This window comes from Scylla paramamosain, chromosome 8 (assembly GCF_035594125.1).
Source record: "Scylla paramamosain isolate STU-SP2022 chromosome 8, ASM3559412v1, whole genome shotgun sequence".
NCBI classification, from domain to species: Eukaryota; Metazoa; Arthropoda; class Malacostraca; order Decapoda; family Portunidae; genus Scylla; species Scylla paramamosain.
The window spans coordinates 17,984,540-18,005,789 of record NC_087158.1 but is presented as its reverse complement, the minus strand read 5'-3'; the positions used below and the strand labels follow the sequence as shown (position 1 = coordinate 18,005,789).

Below are 21,250 nucleotides of genomic sequence, written 5' to 3'. Positions count from 1 at the left end.
TCGTTGAGGGTCTTCCACTCCTGGGGTCATCTTCCACGTCCTCCCGGCCCTCTTTGAACCTCTTGCACCACTCAAAAACACGTGAGCGTGACATTGTCTCATCCCCGTACACTTTTTGCAGCATACCCAGTGCTTCTGACGGCGTTTTCCCCAACTGCACCAAAAACTTCAAGTTTGTTCGCTGTTCAGCGCTCATTGTTAAACGACCTGCAACAGAGGACATGATTTTAAAAGCACGTAAGAAAAAGATTAGTGACTGTAGAGGGTTGGGAGCGCAGTTGTATACTCCAGAAGGATTACTTTGAAGGGGAAATATGGTGGTTTGTGGCTTGGGTTTGAAATTCATCTTTTAGGACACCAGTCCTGGAACTTTAATGACACACCTCGTATATATAATTTTTAAGTTTTACGTACTGTTTTCCTACTATGGTAGCTCCTAATGGAGGACTTTGATTTGGAACCGCTACTCCGAGTGGATGCCCATCCTACCCTCGGACAGTGGCCAGATGCGAACCCGTGCGCCTGAGGCCTCATCGATCGATCTCCAAAGCGCACGCGAGCGGTCCCACTGCTCCACGGCGGCCGTCATGATAAAGTAGTACAAGATTTTTATATTATTCTTTTTTACATTTCAGTTTTACAGTCAAAATTTCAAGTCATATGTTTTAAGCACTTTATTCATTACTGCTAATCTAATTATAAGATTATACGTATATAATCGTTATTGAAAAATAAACATCATTATTATTACTAAATCACTTTACTTAGCAAATCACTTTAATCACATCTTCTTTTCAAATTGCATTTTTAAACTGCATATTTGAAACTATCAATATTGAATTCCCTTCCCCCACCGAAAAAAAAAAAAAAAAAAAAATTTACTTCAGTGTGTCCAATCCATCCTTCTCAACTTTCTTCCTGTGAAAGGTTGTGTGCTGTGTCTTAGATTTGCCACCAGTAAACAAGTAAGACAAATAATCAAAAGAAAAATATCTCGTTTCGTAGTATAATCAATTCCTTTTCATCCTAAGATATACGTGGCTCTTCCTTCGCCATCTCATCATTTCTCCATCAGCTTCTTCCTTCGCCTTTTCCTTTCTAATTAGCTTACGAAATGCCACTTTGCTTCTCTATCTTTTTCTCGTTATTCCTTGCCCTGCTCTCACCTATTTCCATCCTCGTTCACACTTCCTTTCACCTTACCCTTCTTTCTCTCCACTTACCGTACCCTTCTCTTGTGCCTCTCTTCCACCGAGTCCTTCACTCTCCCCTTCCCTCTCCACTCATTCCGGTCCTTGACTGTGCTTCTCCCTTATTGCTGGAGGCACCGCCAACCTCAGCATTATGAGTAAGCTGAAAAAAAAGTAATAACTGGTCTAACTAGATAACTAGCGCGGTGTCTCCTTAGTCCCTCCTCCCATCAGGACCAACTTTTCCCATAATGACTTACCTAAAATCTCGCCAAGCCCTTACACACCTACACGAGAAGCGAGACCCATTCCTCAGAGTCTCCATGCACTCATCCCCTCGTAGTCACGAGTCCAAACTTCCTACACTAATCCTTTGAAAATGCCACAGGATGAGCAAGGGGAGGACCAATGGAAGAGGAGAAGCAGCAAACATTTGCAGACCAAATGGGTTGTCTGTGATAAGGTATACTGTTTAATTAAGGAAAAAAAAAAAAAAAAAAAAATAAATAAGGATAAAAAAAAATGATGTAGGATGGTAAGAGCGTACATTATCAAGTTACGGTTCCAAAAGAAAACGAGGTTACTTAACTCTTAATAAAGCTATGAGAGCGTTACTTCTTCCACCCAGAAACTCCAGGAAGACGAAATCAAGCAAGCAGCATTTAGGCTGCAGACCGATTGCCATTTCTTTTATCTTTATTATAATAAAGTCTGTATCACTAATATTTATGTAACAATAACATATAGTCTGCTTTTTTATTTTATTTTTTTTATTTCAGCGATGAGTCAGTTCTTCAACTTTTATTCTTTATTACTTTTAGGTAATACAAAATTTTATTCTCAGATTACTACTAATTAAAAATTAAAGTAAAGTTTGAGAGTCCACTTTACACCAAGGCTCTCTCTCTCTCTCTCTCTCTCTCTCTCTCTCTCTCTCTCTCTCTCTCTCTCTCTCTCTCTCTCTCTCTCTCTCGCTCTCTCTCTCATGATTTTTTTTCTCTCAATTTCCTATTATCATTTTACTGTTGCAATATACCAATGCCTTAACCACTTACTGAAATATTCCTTTCTTCTTCGTCCTTATAAATGAAAGGATATCATTTTCATAAAAAAAATACATGATAATAATAATGATAATAATAATGGATTTCCCTGATGGATCAAGGACAGAACGGTGTCACCTGACGCAGGACTATAACTTCGACATTTTGGGAAACATTAACGCTTAGTGGATGCCTAGAATTCGACCCTTGCCCCTGTGGACCCACACAAATCTAAATCCATAACATTTCCAATGTCCTCTCCTGCCCTCCTTCATGCCCTTCCTGTCTACTTTGGTAATCACTGGAATCCCTCTCTCAATATGCGTCGTATATCCCAAGCATCCCCTTCATTCCATCATGATTTAGGTTCTAACACCAGTATCTTGTCGGCTCATCCAACCTTTCACCCGCCATGCTCGCTCTGCAATCTGCCTCGCTATTCCCTTGCCTTCACCTATTGCCAACCCAAATTCTCAATTCCCCACCTCGCCCGCCCTCACCAATTAGCAGACACTCATGGCCAGTTTGCGTCCGTCTCTCCCAATTCTGGAGTGGGGTTCTCCATCAGTATAATGGTGGTCTATTTTCTCCTCCAGTTTTACTCACTGCCGGATAAAAAGCAGGAAAAGAGAATAAAAGTAGCGACACCGCCATTATTTCCAACTCACTTTTATTTTTCTGCATTTTTCTTGCAAAGAGAATGTATTAATTCATCCCATTGCATCAGATTATATAAAATAGAATGATTCTACACTTTCCAGTCATCATTGCTGCTGATAATGTTCACTAACTATTGATATTATTATTGTTTGAATTACTATTACATATATCAGAAATATTTATACATTACATTTTTATGTTCGTTGTTAATAACATAAAAACCTCCATGTATATTCATACTACTACTATCACTCCATTATCAATATTACTCCCAGTACATGCATAACGAACGCGACCACCACTCCTACCACATCCAATATGCGCCGTGAAACAAGATAATATTAATACAGTTCATCATCAGAATCATGGGAAAAATCATGGACAAAGCCTCGAAATTAAGAAAAAATCTATTCTCAATTCCACATCTTGAGAGAACGAAACAATTTTCTTCCTCCTTCCGTAGCCACAAGTTCGTCTAAGGAAAGAAAGGATTCCCATTTCCATTTCTCTTCTTTCCATTGTTTCTCTCTCTCTCTCTCTCTCTCTCTCTCTCTCTCTCTCTCTCTCTCTCTCTCTCTCTCTCTCTCTCTCTCTCTCTCTCTGAGAAACGAACGTAATTGTATTTGATAGTAATTTTCTAACTTTCCCTTTCATCCATAGTTGTTACCGGCTTCTTGATTTTATATATTTATTTTACTTTTTACGAACATGTTATTTTTTCTAAATTCACTTCCATCACATTCCCTTCTCCCTGAACATAATATTTACTGCATCCTGTCCCTTTCCTTCATTTTCCTTTTCTTAATCATTCCCAGTTTCTGACTTCACCGACAGGGAACGTTTAGTGTAGCAAGACATTCACATTCACCTGCAGGACTCCAGCCTTTTTCCTTTTCCATTTTCTTTTCTTTTCATTTCAATGTCGAAAAACTGGTGCAAATGGCACACACACACACACACACACACACACACACACACACACACACACACACACACACACACACACACACACACACACACCAAATTATCACTGAGTGGCCGAGGAATGCCCACATTTTTTTCTGTATCAGGAAGACCAAAGAAAAATAAAATAAAAATAAAAAAAAAGCCGCGCATTATTTCGCACTCCAAAAAATAATTCAGGAATCTATTGCTTCTTATCAACCTTGTCTCCAATGGCGATTGCATCAGGGAGCTCAGGGAGGCGACGTAAACTTCTGCAAAGGCGCTACTCGCAAAATCCTGCCTGCGCCATCACGAGTAGGGGCCGAGCATCGATAAGCCTCCGAGGATCACATTTGCCTACTTCGCATTCGCCTGCTGCCGCTATAGGCCACCAAGAACACACACACACACACACACACACACACAGAGGTAGAGAAAAAAATGGTAGTAGTAATACATAGTTGTTGTAATAACAGTAGCAGTAGCAGAAGCAGTATTACTGGTGGTGGTGGGGGTGGTGGTGGTGGTGGTGGTGGTGGTAGTAGTAGTAGTAGTAGTACTAGTAGTAGTAGCTGTTGTTGTTGTTAGTTTTTTACGATTATTCATAGTTATTTTCATTATGAGGATCATCATATCATCAGCATCGTCAGCCTTCTTGTGGGTGCACACATCATTCATTAGCAAGCCAATCTTGGAGGTGGGGAGAAGGAAGAGAAATGTTTTCCTTTCCACATAATTTGAAGCGTAAATATTATGCATGAAAAAGGTGCCTGAACGTCTCCAGCTTAAGATGACCTCATTAAGCATGAAAATGTTATTTTTCTCTTATCGGAACTAATATGATAATGAGTTACGGTACATTTCCGGTTTCATTTGTACCCATTCTTCGCTTCATCTTTTCAAATATCTATACAGCATCCGAGAATATTTATACAATCTTGAATTAACGTAACAACTGAAAAGATAAATAATTATATATATATATATATATATATATATATATATATATATATATATATATATATATATATATATATATATATATATATATATATATATATATATATATATATATATATATATATATATATATATATATATATATATATATATGAAAGCACACAGTTACTTCCTTAATCCGGGGCGCACCCACTTAAAAATATTATTGCTGTTTTGAATTTCGTTAGGTTCTCTCTCTCTCTCTCTCTCTCTCTCTCTCTCTCTCTCTCTCTCTCTCTCTCTCTCTCTCCTCTCTCTCTCTCTCTCTCTCTCTCTCTCCTCTCTCTCTCTCTCTCTCTCATATATATATATATATATATATATATATATATATATATATATATATATATATATATATATATATATATATATATATATATATATATATAGAATCATAAAGTAAATCGTGTTAGAAATCTTTCACTGCAGTTACTGAATATTTTACTTACCTGACTTACCTGGGGATATGCAAGAGGTGAGCTCTAATGAGCCTATATACAAATAAAATATGCCGATAAATATGCATACTTCCGCGCAGATCGTGCGTGAACTCAATCAGGTACGCATAATGCTATCTCCTGCATTATTCAGCAGCCTTCCATTTTCTCCTGGCCACATTAACAACATAACGTATACGGGGAAATATCTGCATTCTCACTCCTCGGTTACTACTATGATAACTCTAGCTGCTGAAGTGTGTGTGTGTGTGTGTGTGTGTGTGTGTGTGTGTGTGTGTATGCCCGTGTGTGTGTGGGTGGGTGGGTGTGTACTGTATATCATGGACACTACACTACTCTGGGAACACAGTGGCATGGGATACAAGGTATAAAACAAAGGACGAAGGGGAAGGAGTGAGAAAAGTTGTAGGGAAGGAAGGGGAGGGAAGCTGGAATGAGAACTACAGGTTGCAAAGGAGGGATGACGTAGAGAGGCAGTCGAGCGAGGCGAGGCAATGGGGTATCCAGCAGAGGTTAGTGGCAAATGTAACAATGGTGATCCATCATCCACTTTGTTTTTTTCTTTAGCGCACTACAAATAAGTTACTTCAGAATTGTGTTGATTTGTATCCAACACAATTCGTTTCTACCTTGTGTTGCTGAACAGTCCGTGGAGAAAACTCATCTATTAAGACATGGAGCCTACTCGTGGCTTGTGTATGCATGGCTTTTCTTTTCTTTTCATCCTAGGACGTAAAATTTGTAAATCGTTTCAAAGAGACGAGGTGAAATTATCTTGGAATCTACCTTATATCTTCTAAGATATTATGTCAGTGTGCTAATCAGAGGCAATAAATTATGCAGAAGAGGACATGACTGGTGTGATGAAGAAAGGAAGAAAAGCATGTGCGATGGGAGAACGATTATTCCTAGGGTTGGTGGGACAAGACTGACTGAAAAAAAAAATACATCCTGAATCCATTATGAAAATATTCATTTAAATCAGAAACAATGAGAAGTAAAAAATAAAATGATGGATAATTAAATGATTAGAAAACACGAATCCTTGCTTGAATCATGTTATTAACTAGCTTGCGACACGTTTAGGGGACAAGATTTATTCCGTGGTACAACAAAAATACCTCTCCGCACGGATGATTGAGCACCTTTCTTGATCCACATCTGCTTAGTAAGGCGAGCACCGGAGCCTCGACGGAAATGAAGTCATAATCTTGAGGCTGAAAAAAAAAGTATAAAAATCTGAACACATGCAGTGAGGCCTGTTGCGGATATACGTCATGCTATATTTCGGTTCTACCAAAAATTAATGTATTCAGGGTATTTTCTTTCAAAATCCATTCTACAATACATTACTCTCATCTGGAAGGAATGAGAATGGCGTGCGTCGTGATGGACAGAGTAAAAGTGTAAGGAATCCCACTTAAGTATCTGAATAAGTGAACATTATAGATTATCCCTGCATCAGGAAGGTCTGGGGCGAGAGGACTAGCAGCAAAGAGAGGAAGAGGCCCATCCTAGTAACCTGCCACAAGAGTGTCACCCTATTTTATGTATGTAAATTATCCCCCGTCGATGAGGATCTATTCACGACCACACTGGCTGACATTGTGATGCCAACTGTTTTCCCTATACGCTCCCTCTGCATCTTCCATCCCCTCGTTCTGCACATCTGTACAAGACTCCGCCACCCATCCCCTGCTGCCTCTTCCAGGGAGCAAAGCGGACGATGCTCGGTGGCGCGGCGTAGAGTGGTGTGGAGAGTTTTCCTACACGAGTAGTAAACAAAAACAACCTAAAATAAATAAATACAAAATATTCATACTATACCGGCAGCAACGAAGAGGACCTGTTTCATGCCCTTCGCTCTACCTCCCCCTCCAATCTCTCTCTCTCTCTCTCTCTCTCTCTCTCTCTCTCTCTCTCTCTCTCTCTCTCTCTAGGTGGTAATTTTTGTACATATGCATACTGCAACGATTAATGTTATATTCATTGGTTTCCCTACTTCACAGGATAATCCTTTGTTATTCGGTCAACCCTATATTCTTCAAATCCCTCATTTCCTTCACTCTGCTGCATCTTATCATTCAGTCCCCTCGCAGCCCAGCCATCAGCTTCCTCCTCTCACCAACCAAACCAGTAGCTTTTCGTAGCGCCCCTCCCACCATCCGTCACTTGTATTCTTCCATCGCTCTTTTTTTTTCATCAATTTATTTTTCTTTTACTCCTTTTCGTCTGTTTCGTCGCTTCGCTTTTCTCTAATATCGTCACTGGAAGCTCTCAGTGAAACATCTTGGTGTACCTCTTTACATCAACTGGCTCACCTTCTATTCTCTTAGCGGTTCCGACTGACCTAATCAGGTAATCAACTGGATGCTTTGGACAGCTTGCAGTAATATTCGTGGTAATACTAATATGTAAGTTCCTCCATCCCAAGCCTGAATAGTGCTCAGGGAATGGAAGCTTACTACCAGCCTTGAGCTTGCAGTCTGGAACGCTAAGTAAAAATGATGAATTAGAAGAAAGAAAGACAGAGTAAAGGCAGCTAAAGGAGATTAACTTCACGGCAGCCAAGTAAGACTAGTTCTTTTCTATCCAGTTTGGGTGAAAGGATGAAATCTCTCTCTCTCTCTCTCTCTCTCTCTCTCTCTCTCTCTCTCTCTCTCTCTCTCTCTCTCTCTGAATATCTACTAATCTATTTAATTCTTCTTTTCATTCTCATTATCCAATTAGTAAATGTCCTGTACTTAAATTTCATTTCGGCCTTTTAAACTGACGAATTGGAGAGACAGAAGTCCACTGGTCTCTCGTGCCACCATTACAGCACTAATACGTCCAGGTACACTGCTATACCGTCCATTTACTGATTTTCAGTCCCATGTTGAATAAGTATTGCAACAATCCTGTGCAAATTATTTATATTGATGTATGAAATTGCCTGACAAAGGCTGAGCGAAAACCAATTTGTTTCCCTTGAATCACGAAGGGTCGCATGAAATATACCGGCGAACTAAATTGTTTCCATTCTCTGCTGATCTCGACATTGCTTACTAATATTCCTAAAAATCATATACATATTGCTTTGATGTCATTTTTTTCTTTTTGTACGAGCCTCGCTATTGAGAACATAATCAAAGTCATAGACAGCGATTGACGTGATCGAAATATGTGCGAGGGGAGACTCGCTCATTCCATCCTATTGAATATGATTGTGGTCTAGCACAGGTTTTTATGTCCTCAGTTCACGGACTGCCCTCTCGTATCCTTCCTTCCCTCGTCATGCCTTTCAATTCAGCCTGCACTCTGTCAGCCAGGCTGGGTTCCCTACCCTCGCCCTCACCCCAGTCATTACCAAGGGTCTTCCTTAAAAAAAAAAAAAAAAAAAAAAAAAAAAAAAAAAAAAAAAAAAAAAAAAAAACGCACCTTTTCCTTGGTAAGTTTTGCCAATTATGAACTTTGACAGCGCTTCTGCACTTTCAGCTAGCATCATCAGAGGCCCATGTTTTCTCTTCAGTCTACTCTCCTCTCTCTCTCTCTCTCTCTCTCTCTCTCTCTCTCTCTCTCTCTCTCTCTCTCTCTCTCTCTCTCTCTCTCTCTCTCTCTCTCTCTCTCTCTCTCTCTCTCTTTCCTTATCGCCATAATAACTGTTACTTTGGAAGTTAAATAATGATTTTCTATACAAAGTTTGAAAATTTTTTTAAGTGAAAGCCACAATCGTCTGCATTAGATGACATGAATGTAACACTAAAGGTGCACAACTGTCTTTATTGCAATAGAAGACAAAACAAAAAAAATATTAAGTAAATTTGTTTAATCTTTCAAGGAGAGTACCTGGTATAGCAGTGTTTTTTAAAGGAGGAAAACTTCTATGGCAATTAAATCACATTAAAAACTGATCTTTTCAATATAACTCCATAATCATCTAAGTTGAGAGGTCCATTCTCTTTCTTTCCTTCCAGAGCATTACATAAAGTTTGTCAAATACACTGGACCTCAAGAAAGTTTCACATGAAGCTGTTTAGTCGAGACACTGTTGTTCGCTAAGTGTTTAGTGTTTTACTGTAACTTTTTTTTTTTGTAAAAAAGCTTAGTTTAACATTGGGAATTCATTTTACTGAATAGTTGTGCAATGATTATGCAACAATTTCAAACTTGTATTGATAAGTATACTAGTTTCATATTAAACAAGTAAAACGGCACATAGTTCCGGTTTCCCTGCGCTCCCAACGCACGCGCAGACAGACACGGACGCACACACCCTCCCTTGCCAGCACACACAGCACCTTTAATATCATGTACGAGTATACTGCTAATTTAACTTTTTTTTTTTTACATATGACATTCACATTCACGATATTGAGTAAACACTACTGGTAAGAAGGTGCTAAGCTTGAGCTTGACTGCAATAGGTTTCTTATATATATATATATATATATATATATATATATATATATATATATATATATATATATATATATATATATATATATATATATATATATATATATATATATATATATATATATACGAGTATATATATATATATATCATTTTTTCTTCCGTTACAGTTTACTAAAGTAGTTTGGTAAAAGATCATGTAATTAAAACTTGTTGTTTAGGATTAATGAAATTCAGTAACTTATTTAGTATTAATGAAATTAAGTAACAAGTGTTGTATTGTCATTAGAATCTTATGAGCTAAGTCTAGGGATATTTTTCAATATCTATTTTCATTATAGAAAATTCTCTCTCTCTCTCTCTCTCTCTCTCTCTCTCTCTCTCTCTCTCTCTCTCTCTCTCTCTCTCTCTCTCTCTCTCTCTCTCTCTCTCTCTCTCTCTCTCTCTCGTAGTTAAAGGAAGGAAGAAAAAGAATTTATTTAATATATATATATATATATATAATATATATATATATATATATATATATATATATATATATATATATATATATATATATATATATATATATATATATATATATATATATATATATAGTGAGAGTGTGTGTGTGTGTGTGTGTGTGTGTGTGTGTGTGTATTATGATATCAGTAAAAAAGTATACTTCAAGAAGGAAAGAAACTGTGGCGCACTGCTTTCTTCCAGGGACGTGCGCTTCTTGCTTCAAAAATAACGATTTTTGCACGTTGCGCGAGAGGCGCGTAGTTTTTACTTTTTTAAGGCAATTTATGCAATATACTCGTATATATATATATATATATATATATATATATATATATATATATATATATATATATATATATATATATATATATATATATATATATATATATATATATATATATATATATATATATATATATATATATATATATGTATATATACACACACACACACACACACATGGTAGGAAATTCGAAAGATTCACGAGCGCAGGCACTAGGGTAAGTTACGTCGTTCGGCACATAGACGCAACATCCAGCTTTGGACTGAAAATGAGGATAGAGAAAGTAGAAGGTAATAAAAGAGGTAGTAGTAGTAGCTACTACTACTGCTACTGCTAAGTAGCAACAGTAGTTGTAGTAGTAGTAGTAGTAGTAGTAGCAGCAGCAGCAGCAGCAGCAGCAGCAGCAGCATTTCTTAGTAGTATCCCTGAATAGGGTACAGTAATCCATATCTCCTCGTTATGACGCGGTGGAGCTGTTTGTAATTTTCTATCAATTATCTGCTGTCAAGGTCAATGCGAGCTGCAGCAGCTCAATACGGTGGATAATTAGGAAGCGACTTTATTGCCTTATATATTTATTAATTGCGCATACTCGTCGTTTTGTTTTGACAAAGGCACAGGGCCGGCAAGATTAGAAGTTATTAAAGTTTTACTCCCCCATTGCTATCTTTCGTTGTGAAATTAACTACGTTTGTATCTAATGTTAATCACTATCATTGTCAACAAATAATCTTTTGTCCCTGTTACTCCATGAAGGAAAAAATGGCGTTTAGGAAACTAATATGGGTAATCTCAAAATATTTTGATGTGTGTCATGAGAACCAGAAAAGTGTGTGACTGTTATACATCTGCCTGTCCATCACGCAGAAGCGTCGAATTGACACAAAAACCAATTTTGCAGCAGTATGAGTAACACACACACACACACACAGAATTCGTGTGTGCTATCATCACTCAAGGGATAAGAACATGTGAGGGATTAGAACGAGTGATTCAGATTTATTTTGAATTAAAATTCATGGGCCCAACGAATGGCAACCCCGGTCAGCAAGGAGAGTTCTCTACGATTAGAACTATGCAGAGAGAGAGAGAGAGAGAGAGAGAGAGAGAGAGAGAGAGAGAGAGAGAGAGAGAGAGAGAGAGAGAGAGAGAGAGAGAGAGAGAGAGAGAGAGAGAGAGAGAGAGAGAGAGAGATTCAGAAATTTATTTCCATTTTACAATGGTAATTCAGTATACATAATTCATTGTACAGTTACATCATCAGTATTATCACTTAACTATAGCATAATATAAGTAATTAATAATAATAAATAGTTCTATAAAAGAGATTGTCATGTTAATGATTATTAAAATACAAATTGTGAAGGATACAGAAAACTTAAAAATGCAAATTGAGATAATAAAGTAAAATATATAAAACTACAAAAAAATGTGACTTAAAATACAACTTAAAACTAAGAACACACACACACACACACACACACACACACATAAAAGTAATAAAACTATAGCAACACACACACACACACACACACACACACACACACACATAAAAGTAATAAAACTATAGCAGTCAGCTGTTGAGAAGATAATTCTTCAGTCCTTTTTGAAAGCAGGCAAATAATTTTTGTTTTTTAAGATTAAGAGGAAGACTATTCCATAATTTTGGTCCTGCTACGAAAATTGATCTTTCAGCTATAACAGTTTTGGTCTTAAGAACGTGCAATTTGTGTTGCTATCTAGTGTTTACAGTGTGTGTTTCTCTCATCGTTGGTAATGAGAACAGCCAACTAGGTACATTTTTGTTAATAATATTGTAAATACTTTGTGTGAGCTCATACTTGTACTTTTCTTTTATCCTCAGTCATTTCAGTTCTGTCCTGTAAGGTGTTACGTGGTCATATTTTGCACCGCCTAACACCACCTTTGCAGCAAAATTTTGTATCTTTTGAGCACGTTGTAATTGAGTGAAATTCGTACCCCCCTAAATCTTTATGCCATAATTAATGATACTTAGAACTAGTGTTTGTAGGACCATGATTCTTATACGTTTACTAATTCTTTTTTAATACGATTAACAAACATTATTGTCCCAGCGCTTTTGTTACAAATTTGGGCAATGTGTGAGTCAAATTGCAAACATTTGTCAAAATATAGGCCGATATTCTTGACGGAAGTGCTTGGTACAATGGTGGTTCCGCCAACATGAAGATGAGTGTCACTCGGGATCTGTGAAATGAGTCCTCTCGTGCCAATAAACATACATTGTGTCTTATTTGTATTCAGCATGAGACCATTGAGGTGAAAATACTCTTTTACTTTTGTTAGAGTTGTTTCACTTTTCTTAACTAAATCATTAATGTTTTCAATGGTGCCTGTGTGAATAAACTGAATATCATCGGCATACTGAATAACTAGGCAGTCTGAGATAGAATGTGAGAGATCGTTTACATAAATTAAAAAGAGAACAGGACCGAGCACAGATCCCTGTGGGACACCGTATGTAACTTTACATTTACTAGATACATAGTTTCCTATACGTACAGACTGTTTCCTCTCATCAAGATAACTCTGAAACCATAAAGGATCAATATTTAGATTGATACATTTCTCAAGCAATACATCGTGGCTAACACTGTCGAAAGCTTTCGATAAGTCACACAGTGTTATGTGAGACAGTTTTTTGTTGTCCCTGTTTTCATAAAGTTTATTTGTCAGAGTTAAGAGAGCCGTTTCTGTTGATAAAGAGGTCCTGAAGCCATGCTGTGTATTAATGAAGAGCTTATTGCTTTCAAGATATGCAGTGAGCTGTGAAGTAATGATTTTTTTTCTAAAACCTTAGATAGTACTGGTAACAGTGATATCAGTCTGTAGTTACTGGGTACATCAGCATCACCTGATTTAAAAACTGGTACAACAATAGAATTTTTCCAGGCAACTGGTGTTACGCCCGTTACTATTGAGGTATTAAAGATGCACGTTATATATGTAATTATGATTGGGGGGAATCCCTTATAAAACATTGGGATTCCATCAGAACCATATGAATGAATGTTTTTTATGTGTTTTATAGTAAGAATAATGGTGTCATTGTCTGTAGGCGAGGGTCAGAATATGCCGTTGGTGTTAGTTACCTTCAGCTTATCTACTTGCGGTTTTATGGCACTATTGCTTATGTATTGGTGAGATTTTTCAAGAGTTTTTTTCCCTACATTTGCAAAAAAAAACTTGTTGTATTCTGCTTTCTGTAAAATACCATTTTCGTTCGTTTTTGCATTTGAATGCTTCTTTTTATCAGGAATTAGTTCCTTTACTATGCTCCAGGCAGCAGCGACATTGTTCTCCTCAAGTCTACGATTGTTGTACTGTATCTTTGCTAGAATCCTATGGGTTGTGATGCTGGCAATGCTTTTGTTTGTGTCCTAACCGATGACAATTGAAACATTTGAGTCGATGAGAGAGAGAGAGAGAGAGAGAGAGAGAGAGAGAGAGAGAGTGGGTGTATTGTGTGGGTGTATATGCGTTTTGTGTTGCGTGCGTGCGTGCGTGGCTAAGTTTGCTGCTGAGCTTGAGAGTAAAATTGATGTTGAGATCTCCAAGAAAGAAGAAGCACTAAGAAAACAGATACTTATGAGTGGAAAAGTATGTCTTGTGAGGATAAAATAATAATGGTGAAATGAAATGCAGAGAATAATGGTGTAGAGGAAAAAATCAGACCGTAACCTAATTGATGAAGAAAATAGTGTTAACTGATATTCATGTCGCAGATCTACAAGTATTATTGCTCTTGTTCAACAGTTTCCATTAATATATATATATATATATATATATATATATATATATATATATATATATATATATATATATATATATATATATATATATATATATATATATATATATACGAGTATATATATATATATATATATATATATATATATATATATATATATATATATATATATATATATATATATATATATATATATATATATATATATATATATATATATATATATGACACATTTATCGAGATCATTTGGTATGTCATTATTTAAGTTTTCATGCGGTAGTCATCAAAATTCACGTTGTAGCTATATCCTACAAGTCAACCAATTCATGAAGATTTTATTTCAGTTGTGGACTCCACTTATAACATTATCAATAAAATAAATGTACATTAGTTTTTCCCTTCTTTTTTTCTCGCCAAATTATTTTCCTTGCCATTCATGCATTTGTGGCTCGTTCCACATAATAACGAGAAACGCAGGAAATTTTATGATTGACTGCGAGACATAGGAATCAGTCAGAAAAGTATTTCAACTTATTTTGAATTTCACACCAACATTTTCTTATATATATATATATATATATATATATATATATATATATATATATATATATATATATATATATATATATATATATATATATATATATATATATATACATATATATATATAATGGATATACATTCCCTTCAAAATGGACGAGATAGAACGCTACCGCTGATTCAGCATTATTAATTTCTTGTTGGGTCTTCTCTGTAATTACGTCTAATGAGCTCTCCGTTTTTTATCGGTGGGTGGAGGTCCGATTAGCGTTCAAACTTGAAGCTGACGTTTTGTGCTTCACTGGAGCACACACCTGTAAATTTCAGGACTGTAGACCTCAAACGTATACTGTATTTTGATGATAGACAAGCCTGTCAAGGCGGTTCACCCACCACTGACAAAACGGTGCAATAAAAAGACACCTCGAGTTCTCACACAGCAACCAGCTCACAAGAAAGCATCTTGAAGGCACAACTACCACTGAAACAGAAAATTATCCCCGACGACTACTTCTTGAAGCAATATACAACGCTCAAGAAAACCCATCATTGAGCACACAGGTCTTCTACCTCCAGAGTATTACTACGATGAAATCCAAACCAACACAACCACTGAGCCAGCTGCACTGGCCAATCAGCGCCCAGCGGCATGCTACCCGGAGCTGCGCAGCGTCCATCAATTAACACTCCTCTCCCCATCAACGGCTACCACAACCTTGGTCTATCCATATTCATTTATACAGGTGCTCGTGGAAGCGCAATGAGCGTGTCACGCGGCTCATAAGCTTGCTAGCCTAAGTCGGACAATGACGTTCGAGGTACGCTACTTTTCGTCCATCAAGGCCGCGACCTGTTAGGCTGCTCTCTCTGCTTCGTCCGTCCTGTTCGATGAGGTGCGGGCCTGGGCTCTCGCTCAGCTTCATGGTACACCATCACCTCCCTCCGCGGCCCTCCTGTTTTATCTCCGTGTCTCCCACACCACCTTGTTCGACACTTCTTCCGTCTCCTCGGCTACATGTGCCGCGGCTGTCCAAGTAGTGGAAAGTCTTGCCCTCTCTGTCTCCAGGAGGCGGAAGATTTGCTTGTACATTACACGCTGCATTGCCGAACGGAAAGTGATTTGCAGCCAGGCATCACTCTGTTCCACGGACAGATGGTGAGTGTGGGGCGCACATCTCTTTAAGCCCCATTCCTGTCCTCTCCCGTGTCCTTTTCTCCTGTTCTGCACCTTGTTGAGGCTCGAGTCTGAGAACGGTTTTCTCTGACGGTTGCCCAGAGTCCATGTGTTTCTATAAGGAACAAATAAGTTCATTATTCATCAGCTAACATAACCTGGTTTAAAGATGTGCTCTAGTGAAGCATGAAACATAATACGCAATTCTGAAATGCTCCTCGTAGTCCTAGTCACTGATAAAATAGAACTACATAGAAAATTCGGCAAAAGCTTAATAATGCTGAATTAACAATAATGTTCATTTTATTTCATCACTTTCTTCTTCCTGAAGAATCCCCGTAGCCACAGATAAACTGGTCAGAACGAAGAGCGCTCTCACCCCCTTACGTGCTCAACTAGGAGGGTCCCCAGCGCAGCTCAACACTCACTATGCTCTCCAAACAGGAGCTGCAATAGAATTTGGTCTGGCTCAGCAAACACGAGCCACTTCCGGGAGCGATCAACAAGTGGCTTGGCTTAGGAAGGAAGCTGGAATAATGTAAACTTTGTATTGCTTCTTAGTGTGCTACTTGTTTGGCTACACTTATATCATTATGGTAGCTTTCGAATAGATTGCGGGATACTTGCCTTTACAAAGCCGATCCAGCAGAAAGTGAAAGAGTGAAAGGTTATTCTTTCTCTCATTTACAGTTTCCTTTAATTTCTCTACACAAAATTTCTTTATGTGCATACAGTATCATGGACTCATTGCACACACACATGATAAATTTTAAACCGTAAAGAATAAGAATTAGTCATATATCACAGATTCGGAAAAGGCTATAGGTCTCTTCTATATCTCCCTTCCACGTGTCCTCTCTTCCACACTCTGATCACTTTAAGAGATTGCATCTTAACTGAAACGTCTGGTAGATCAGAAGGTCAATATTGACATTTTAATGGCTGATCTATGGATGGACTTAATGGATTTTTTTCTTTCCTATCAAGAGCTTAGTAACATTTTAAGTATGCTTTTCACTTAATAAAGCTCTTTGAATCTTCCTAAAACTATCCGAAAGTAATTTAGAAAAAGAAAGGTTCTATTTTTTTTTTAAATTAAATTTTTCATTTACAAAGTTATAGCTGCATCATGCTACAACAACAAGAACAACAACAACAACAATAACAACAACAAAAAATAAATAAATAAAAATCATATTTCTCCATCTAAATGAAATTAGCTTTCAGTTCAATCTCATTCATCGGGCAAGACGCATTATACTATATCACTAAATATTTGCTTGCTATATAATTTTTGCAAGATGCACTCCTGTTAAAAGGTTTCAATATACCCTTTATGCAGTGTCAAAAAATCCTTGTCTCAATTTTCAGTCTCTTTCCATCATTGCCGCCACGAGCTCCACGTGAACCTAGGATTTATTTTTATTTTATTGGTACACGTCACTCGTCTGTGTGTGACACATGGAGGCTTGACTCCTCCAAAGAGTCAACCGTGATGCGTCTACGCACAGTCTGTATTCTCTGTACAAATATACGTAAATATTTACAATAACTCATTCTTACTTAGTGTTAAAACGACTGACATGATGATATAGTATACATACTGTAGTGTACGTCTGTAAAGGTTTTAGACAGCGCCCTCCTTTAGTTAACACACAAGTCCGCCTTGAAAACAGAGGTGCCTCCCAGAACTTAAGTCCACAAACTGTGTGCACAGTACGGCTCCTTACACACACACACTGAACCCTGGAACACTTCCTATGCGCCTCAGGAAGTAGTTCATATGTGAGTGAAATAAAAAAAAATTTTTTTTTGTCCATACATAAGCTCAGCTTGTTCGTTGTATCGAAACTATCGAATGATAAGCATTTTATTATGAACATTTTATTATGAGGCATATTTTGTTTTCGAGATATATAAAGGACACTACTAGGGTATTATTCCGCGCTGCTCCGTCGGAAAGGGTGTCACGGCGCCATGTCATTTTGATCCAGCCGTCATAATGGAAAGTCTAGAAGATTGTGATCTACGTTTCTTGCCATGCCTTTGAAAAATGGCAGTTTTTATCTTCACAACCTTGAAATTTGGTACTATTTCCTCTCTTGGTGAGTGTTAATGTATCTTATTTCTTAGTATATGACGATTTCAGATGCCGGCTGTGAGGAATAGCGTGTGACTGCCGCGGTACATACTGGCTAGGTTAGGTAATGTTAGATTAGGTTAGGTAATGTTAGGTTAGGTAATGGTAGGTCAGGTTAGGTTAGGTAGTGCTAGCTTAGGTTAGTGTCCTTAAGAGACGGGGGGGTTTCCCCCACCCAAAACGCCCGATTCCCCACAGGTTCCCCAAACTGGTTGGGGGAAAGGGGAGGGGTTATGTAACAATGAGTTACTGTAAATTTTTACTCGAATATACTCTAGAAAATACAGCAGAATGTCATTCCTTCACCACTCAAGACTGTCACTGGTACAACAAACACCATGAACTGCAGCAAAACACAGCGGAGGATGGAGACCCTCGTGCCAAGCTATCACAATTATCACAACTAACAAAGACAACCAGCAACCTTCGGCGGGTGAAATGACAAGGTAAAATATATGATTACTGATTTTTAGAAATATTTTTCAATGTTCCTAAAATGAGAACGTTGGCGCACATTTCAAACTTGCCCTGGTAAATTAGCAGCAAATATTTTCGTTAAAATGTACTTTGATCATTGGAGTAGATATAAATCAATTATATGAAAACTGTTTTTCTTTTATGATGATGAAATTACAAAGTATGTTGACGTGCTGCTTTCACGTGAATTATTTAAAACAGGATATAGAAGAATAAAGGTACTGTACGGTGTGTGTGTGTGTGTGTGTGTGTGTGTGTGTGTGTGTGTGTGTGTGTGTGTGTGTGTGTGTGTGTGTCCTGCATCATGACCGAAGTTACAAATATTGTCATAACCATAGCCAACTATGTCATAAATAGTTGTCTTAACTCTTCTGAAGTCACAAGCAAGTCCTGAAAGACGTGGTCTGACCCGAGGAAGTCCTTGAGCTAATCCAGAGTGCGGCCGATTCGTCTACGCCTCGTTTCTGGAGGAAGGAAAACAAGGTTCCTGCACTCTTCCCAGTGTCAGTTCGTTAACCAATCCGAATAATTAGGTTAACAGAAGCATTTGATTTTCCTTATTTTCATTGCCTTGATTCATTCCGCTTCCCCGTTAATGTAATTTTCCTTGGTCCTTACTTTCTTTTTCATTTTATCCTAGTGCCTTGTTCTCAACGAAATCTGAGAGGGAAAAAGAGCGAGAAAAAAAATGGAAGACTGGAGAAGGTGAAAAAAGTAAACAGTGCCCGAGACTGAGTGATGTTCTTTTTCCATTCCTTTTTTCCCATTTTCTTTTTCTTCGGCTCACTACTATTACCTCTCTCTCTCTCTCTCTCTCTCTCTCTCTCTCTCTCTCTCTCTCTCTCTCTCTCTCTCTCTCTCTCTCTCTCTCTCTCTCTCTCCTTCTTCAGTGTGTTCGTCCTTTGGAACTACTCCCACAGTTCGTCGTGGAGGAGGAAGCTGCGCACCAAAGCCTCATCACTCTTAGGTTGGGTCCGCACCGGTGTTTCCTCTCTCGTGTATTACTTTTGAACGGCAGTGACACTGTTATACGAGGAGGAGGAGAAGGAGGAGGAGGAAAAATAAAGGTGACGAAGAAGCGCAAAAAAGCGCAACAGGAAGATGAGGAAGAGGAGGAGGTCGAGGACAAGGAGAACAAAGAAGAGCATAAAAGGTAACAGGAATAGGTGGAAGAAAAGAAAAATAAGAGAAAACGTCAACAAAGAAGAGCCAAAGATATAAACACTGAGAGAAGACACGTGAGGAACAACGAGAGGAGCAAGATAAATATTTATACACAAGGAAAACATTTATTTTCATGTTCGGCAGTGTTGTTTCGATGTTATACTTAATGTATGACGAACGTGGGCCGTGAGATACAGCAACGTTTATAAGTTTAGCAGGATCGTTTTCAAGAATAAAAGCAATAGAGAGCAACATAGGGACACTGAAGCTGCAAATAATATATACGTAGGACTCTGGTGGCTCACAATTAGATTATCAATGTGCCATTCATGACAGCATCAACAGCTTTCCCTATGGCAGCGTAACCATTCTTGTAGTGCACTGAAGTAATACGATGCTTCCTTCACGCTCCATTCTCTACTGTAGTGCTAATACCGTAGGGAAAAGAAAAAGAAGAAGAAGAAAAGAAAGAATGGACTGTTTTTTTTTTTTTAGTGAAAGATGAAAATTTATAAAGGAGGAGAAGTAATTTTATACAGGACCGGTGGGAAGCGTTATAGCCAACCTAAATTTTGGAATGAAAATTGAAAATAATGATAAAATAATTCTAACTCCCCACTGTTCAACGTTTTTTTTTTTTTTTAGCTTTGGAATGTTTATGCCACCGATTATGAAACTAATTACGATATGAAGGAGAAAGAAAAACTGTTATAAGAAAAAGGTAAGAAAAGTGAGAAGGAAATTGCAAAGAGTATGAGGAGAGGAGCTCGAGGCAAGGGCGGAAGAGGAGGAGGAGGAGGAGGAGGAGGAGGAGGAGGAGGAGGAGGAGTAGGAGGAGGAGCAGCAGCAGCAGCAGCAGCGAGAGGTGGATAGAAGTAATAAAAGCTATATTACCATACATAACCAAGATAACGACAGTAAATATCAAAGAAAACTACGAAAGAAAATAATTGCACCAAGAAACGTTAACAGAATCTAAGAGGAGGAGGAGGAGGAGGAGGAGGAAAAAGAAATCGTAGACAGTAGTAAAAAAATATGACAGTATTATAATAATAATAATAATAATAATAATAATAATAATAATAAATAAATAAATAAATAAAATGTAAGAAGAAATGAAACAAAATCCTGTGAAAAAGACGTAAAAATGAAATTAAAGTGAAGAAATAAAAGGTGAATGAGCAGGAAAATGAAAGATGGGTCCGGGGAGGAATGTGAGAGGGAAGGGATAAGAGAAGGGACGGCGAGGCGATGAGGGCTAAGGTAAGATGGACGGCCGGGACCCAGAGAGAGCCACGGCTGACGGAGTGAACCGGAACGAAAATATCGGAGGTGGAGATCACAGATATTTCAGAATTTAAGCTGTCTGTCTGCTTACCTTTGTGTCGAAATGGAAAGGTGGTGGTGCAGATTTCCAAACAAAGGCGTTATTATGTTTCGTGCTCATGCCATATGACTCGTGTCTCTCATCGAGTGATTTGTTGA

The 21,250-nt window shown here is 37.9% G+C and overlaps 1 protein-coding gene across 3 annotated transcripts in view; it reads right to left on the bottom strand.

Moving 5' to 3' along the window:
* Window positions 1-6,339: 6,339 nt before the first annotated feature.
* The window catches only part of LOC135102892 (uncharacterized), a 245,360-nt gene continuing 230,449 nt past the window's right edge, over window positions 6,340-21,250 (bottom strand). For all 3 annotated transcript variants that reach the window (XM_064008512.1, XM_064008509.1, XM_064008515.1), the window contains one exon: window positions 6,340-6,512. In XM_064008512.1, the coding sequence (XP_063864582.1) occupies window positions 6,378-6,512 (135 nt within the window). In that variant the 3' untranslated portion in view covers window positions 6,340-6,377. The remainder of the gene's footprint in view (window positions 6,513-21,250) is intronic.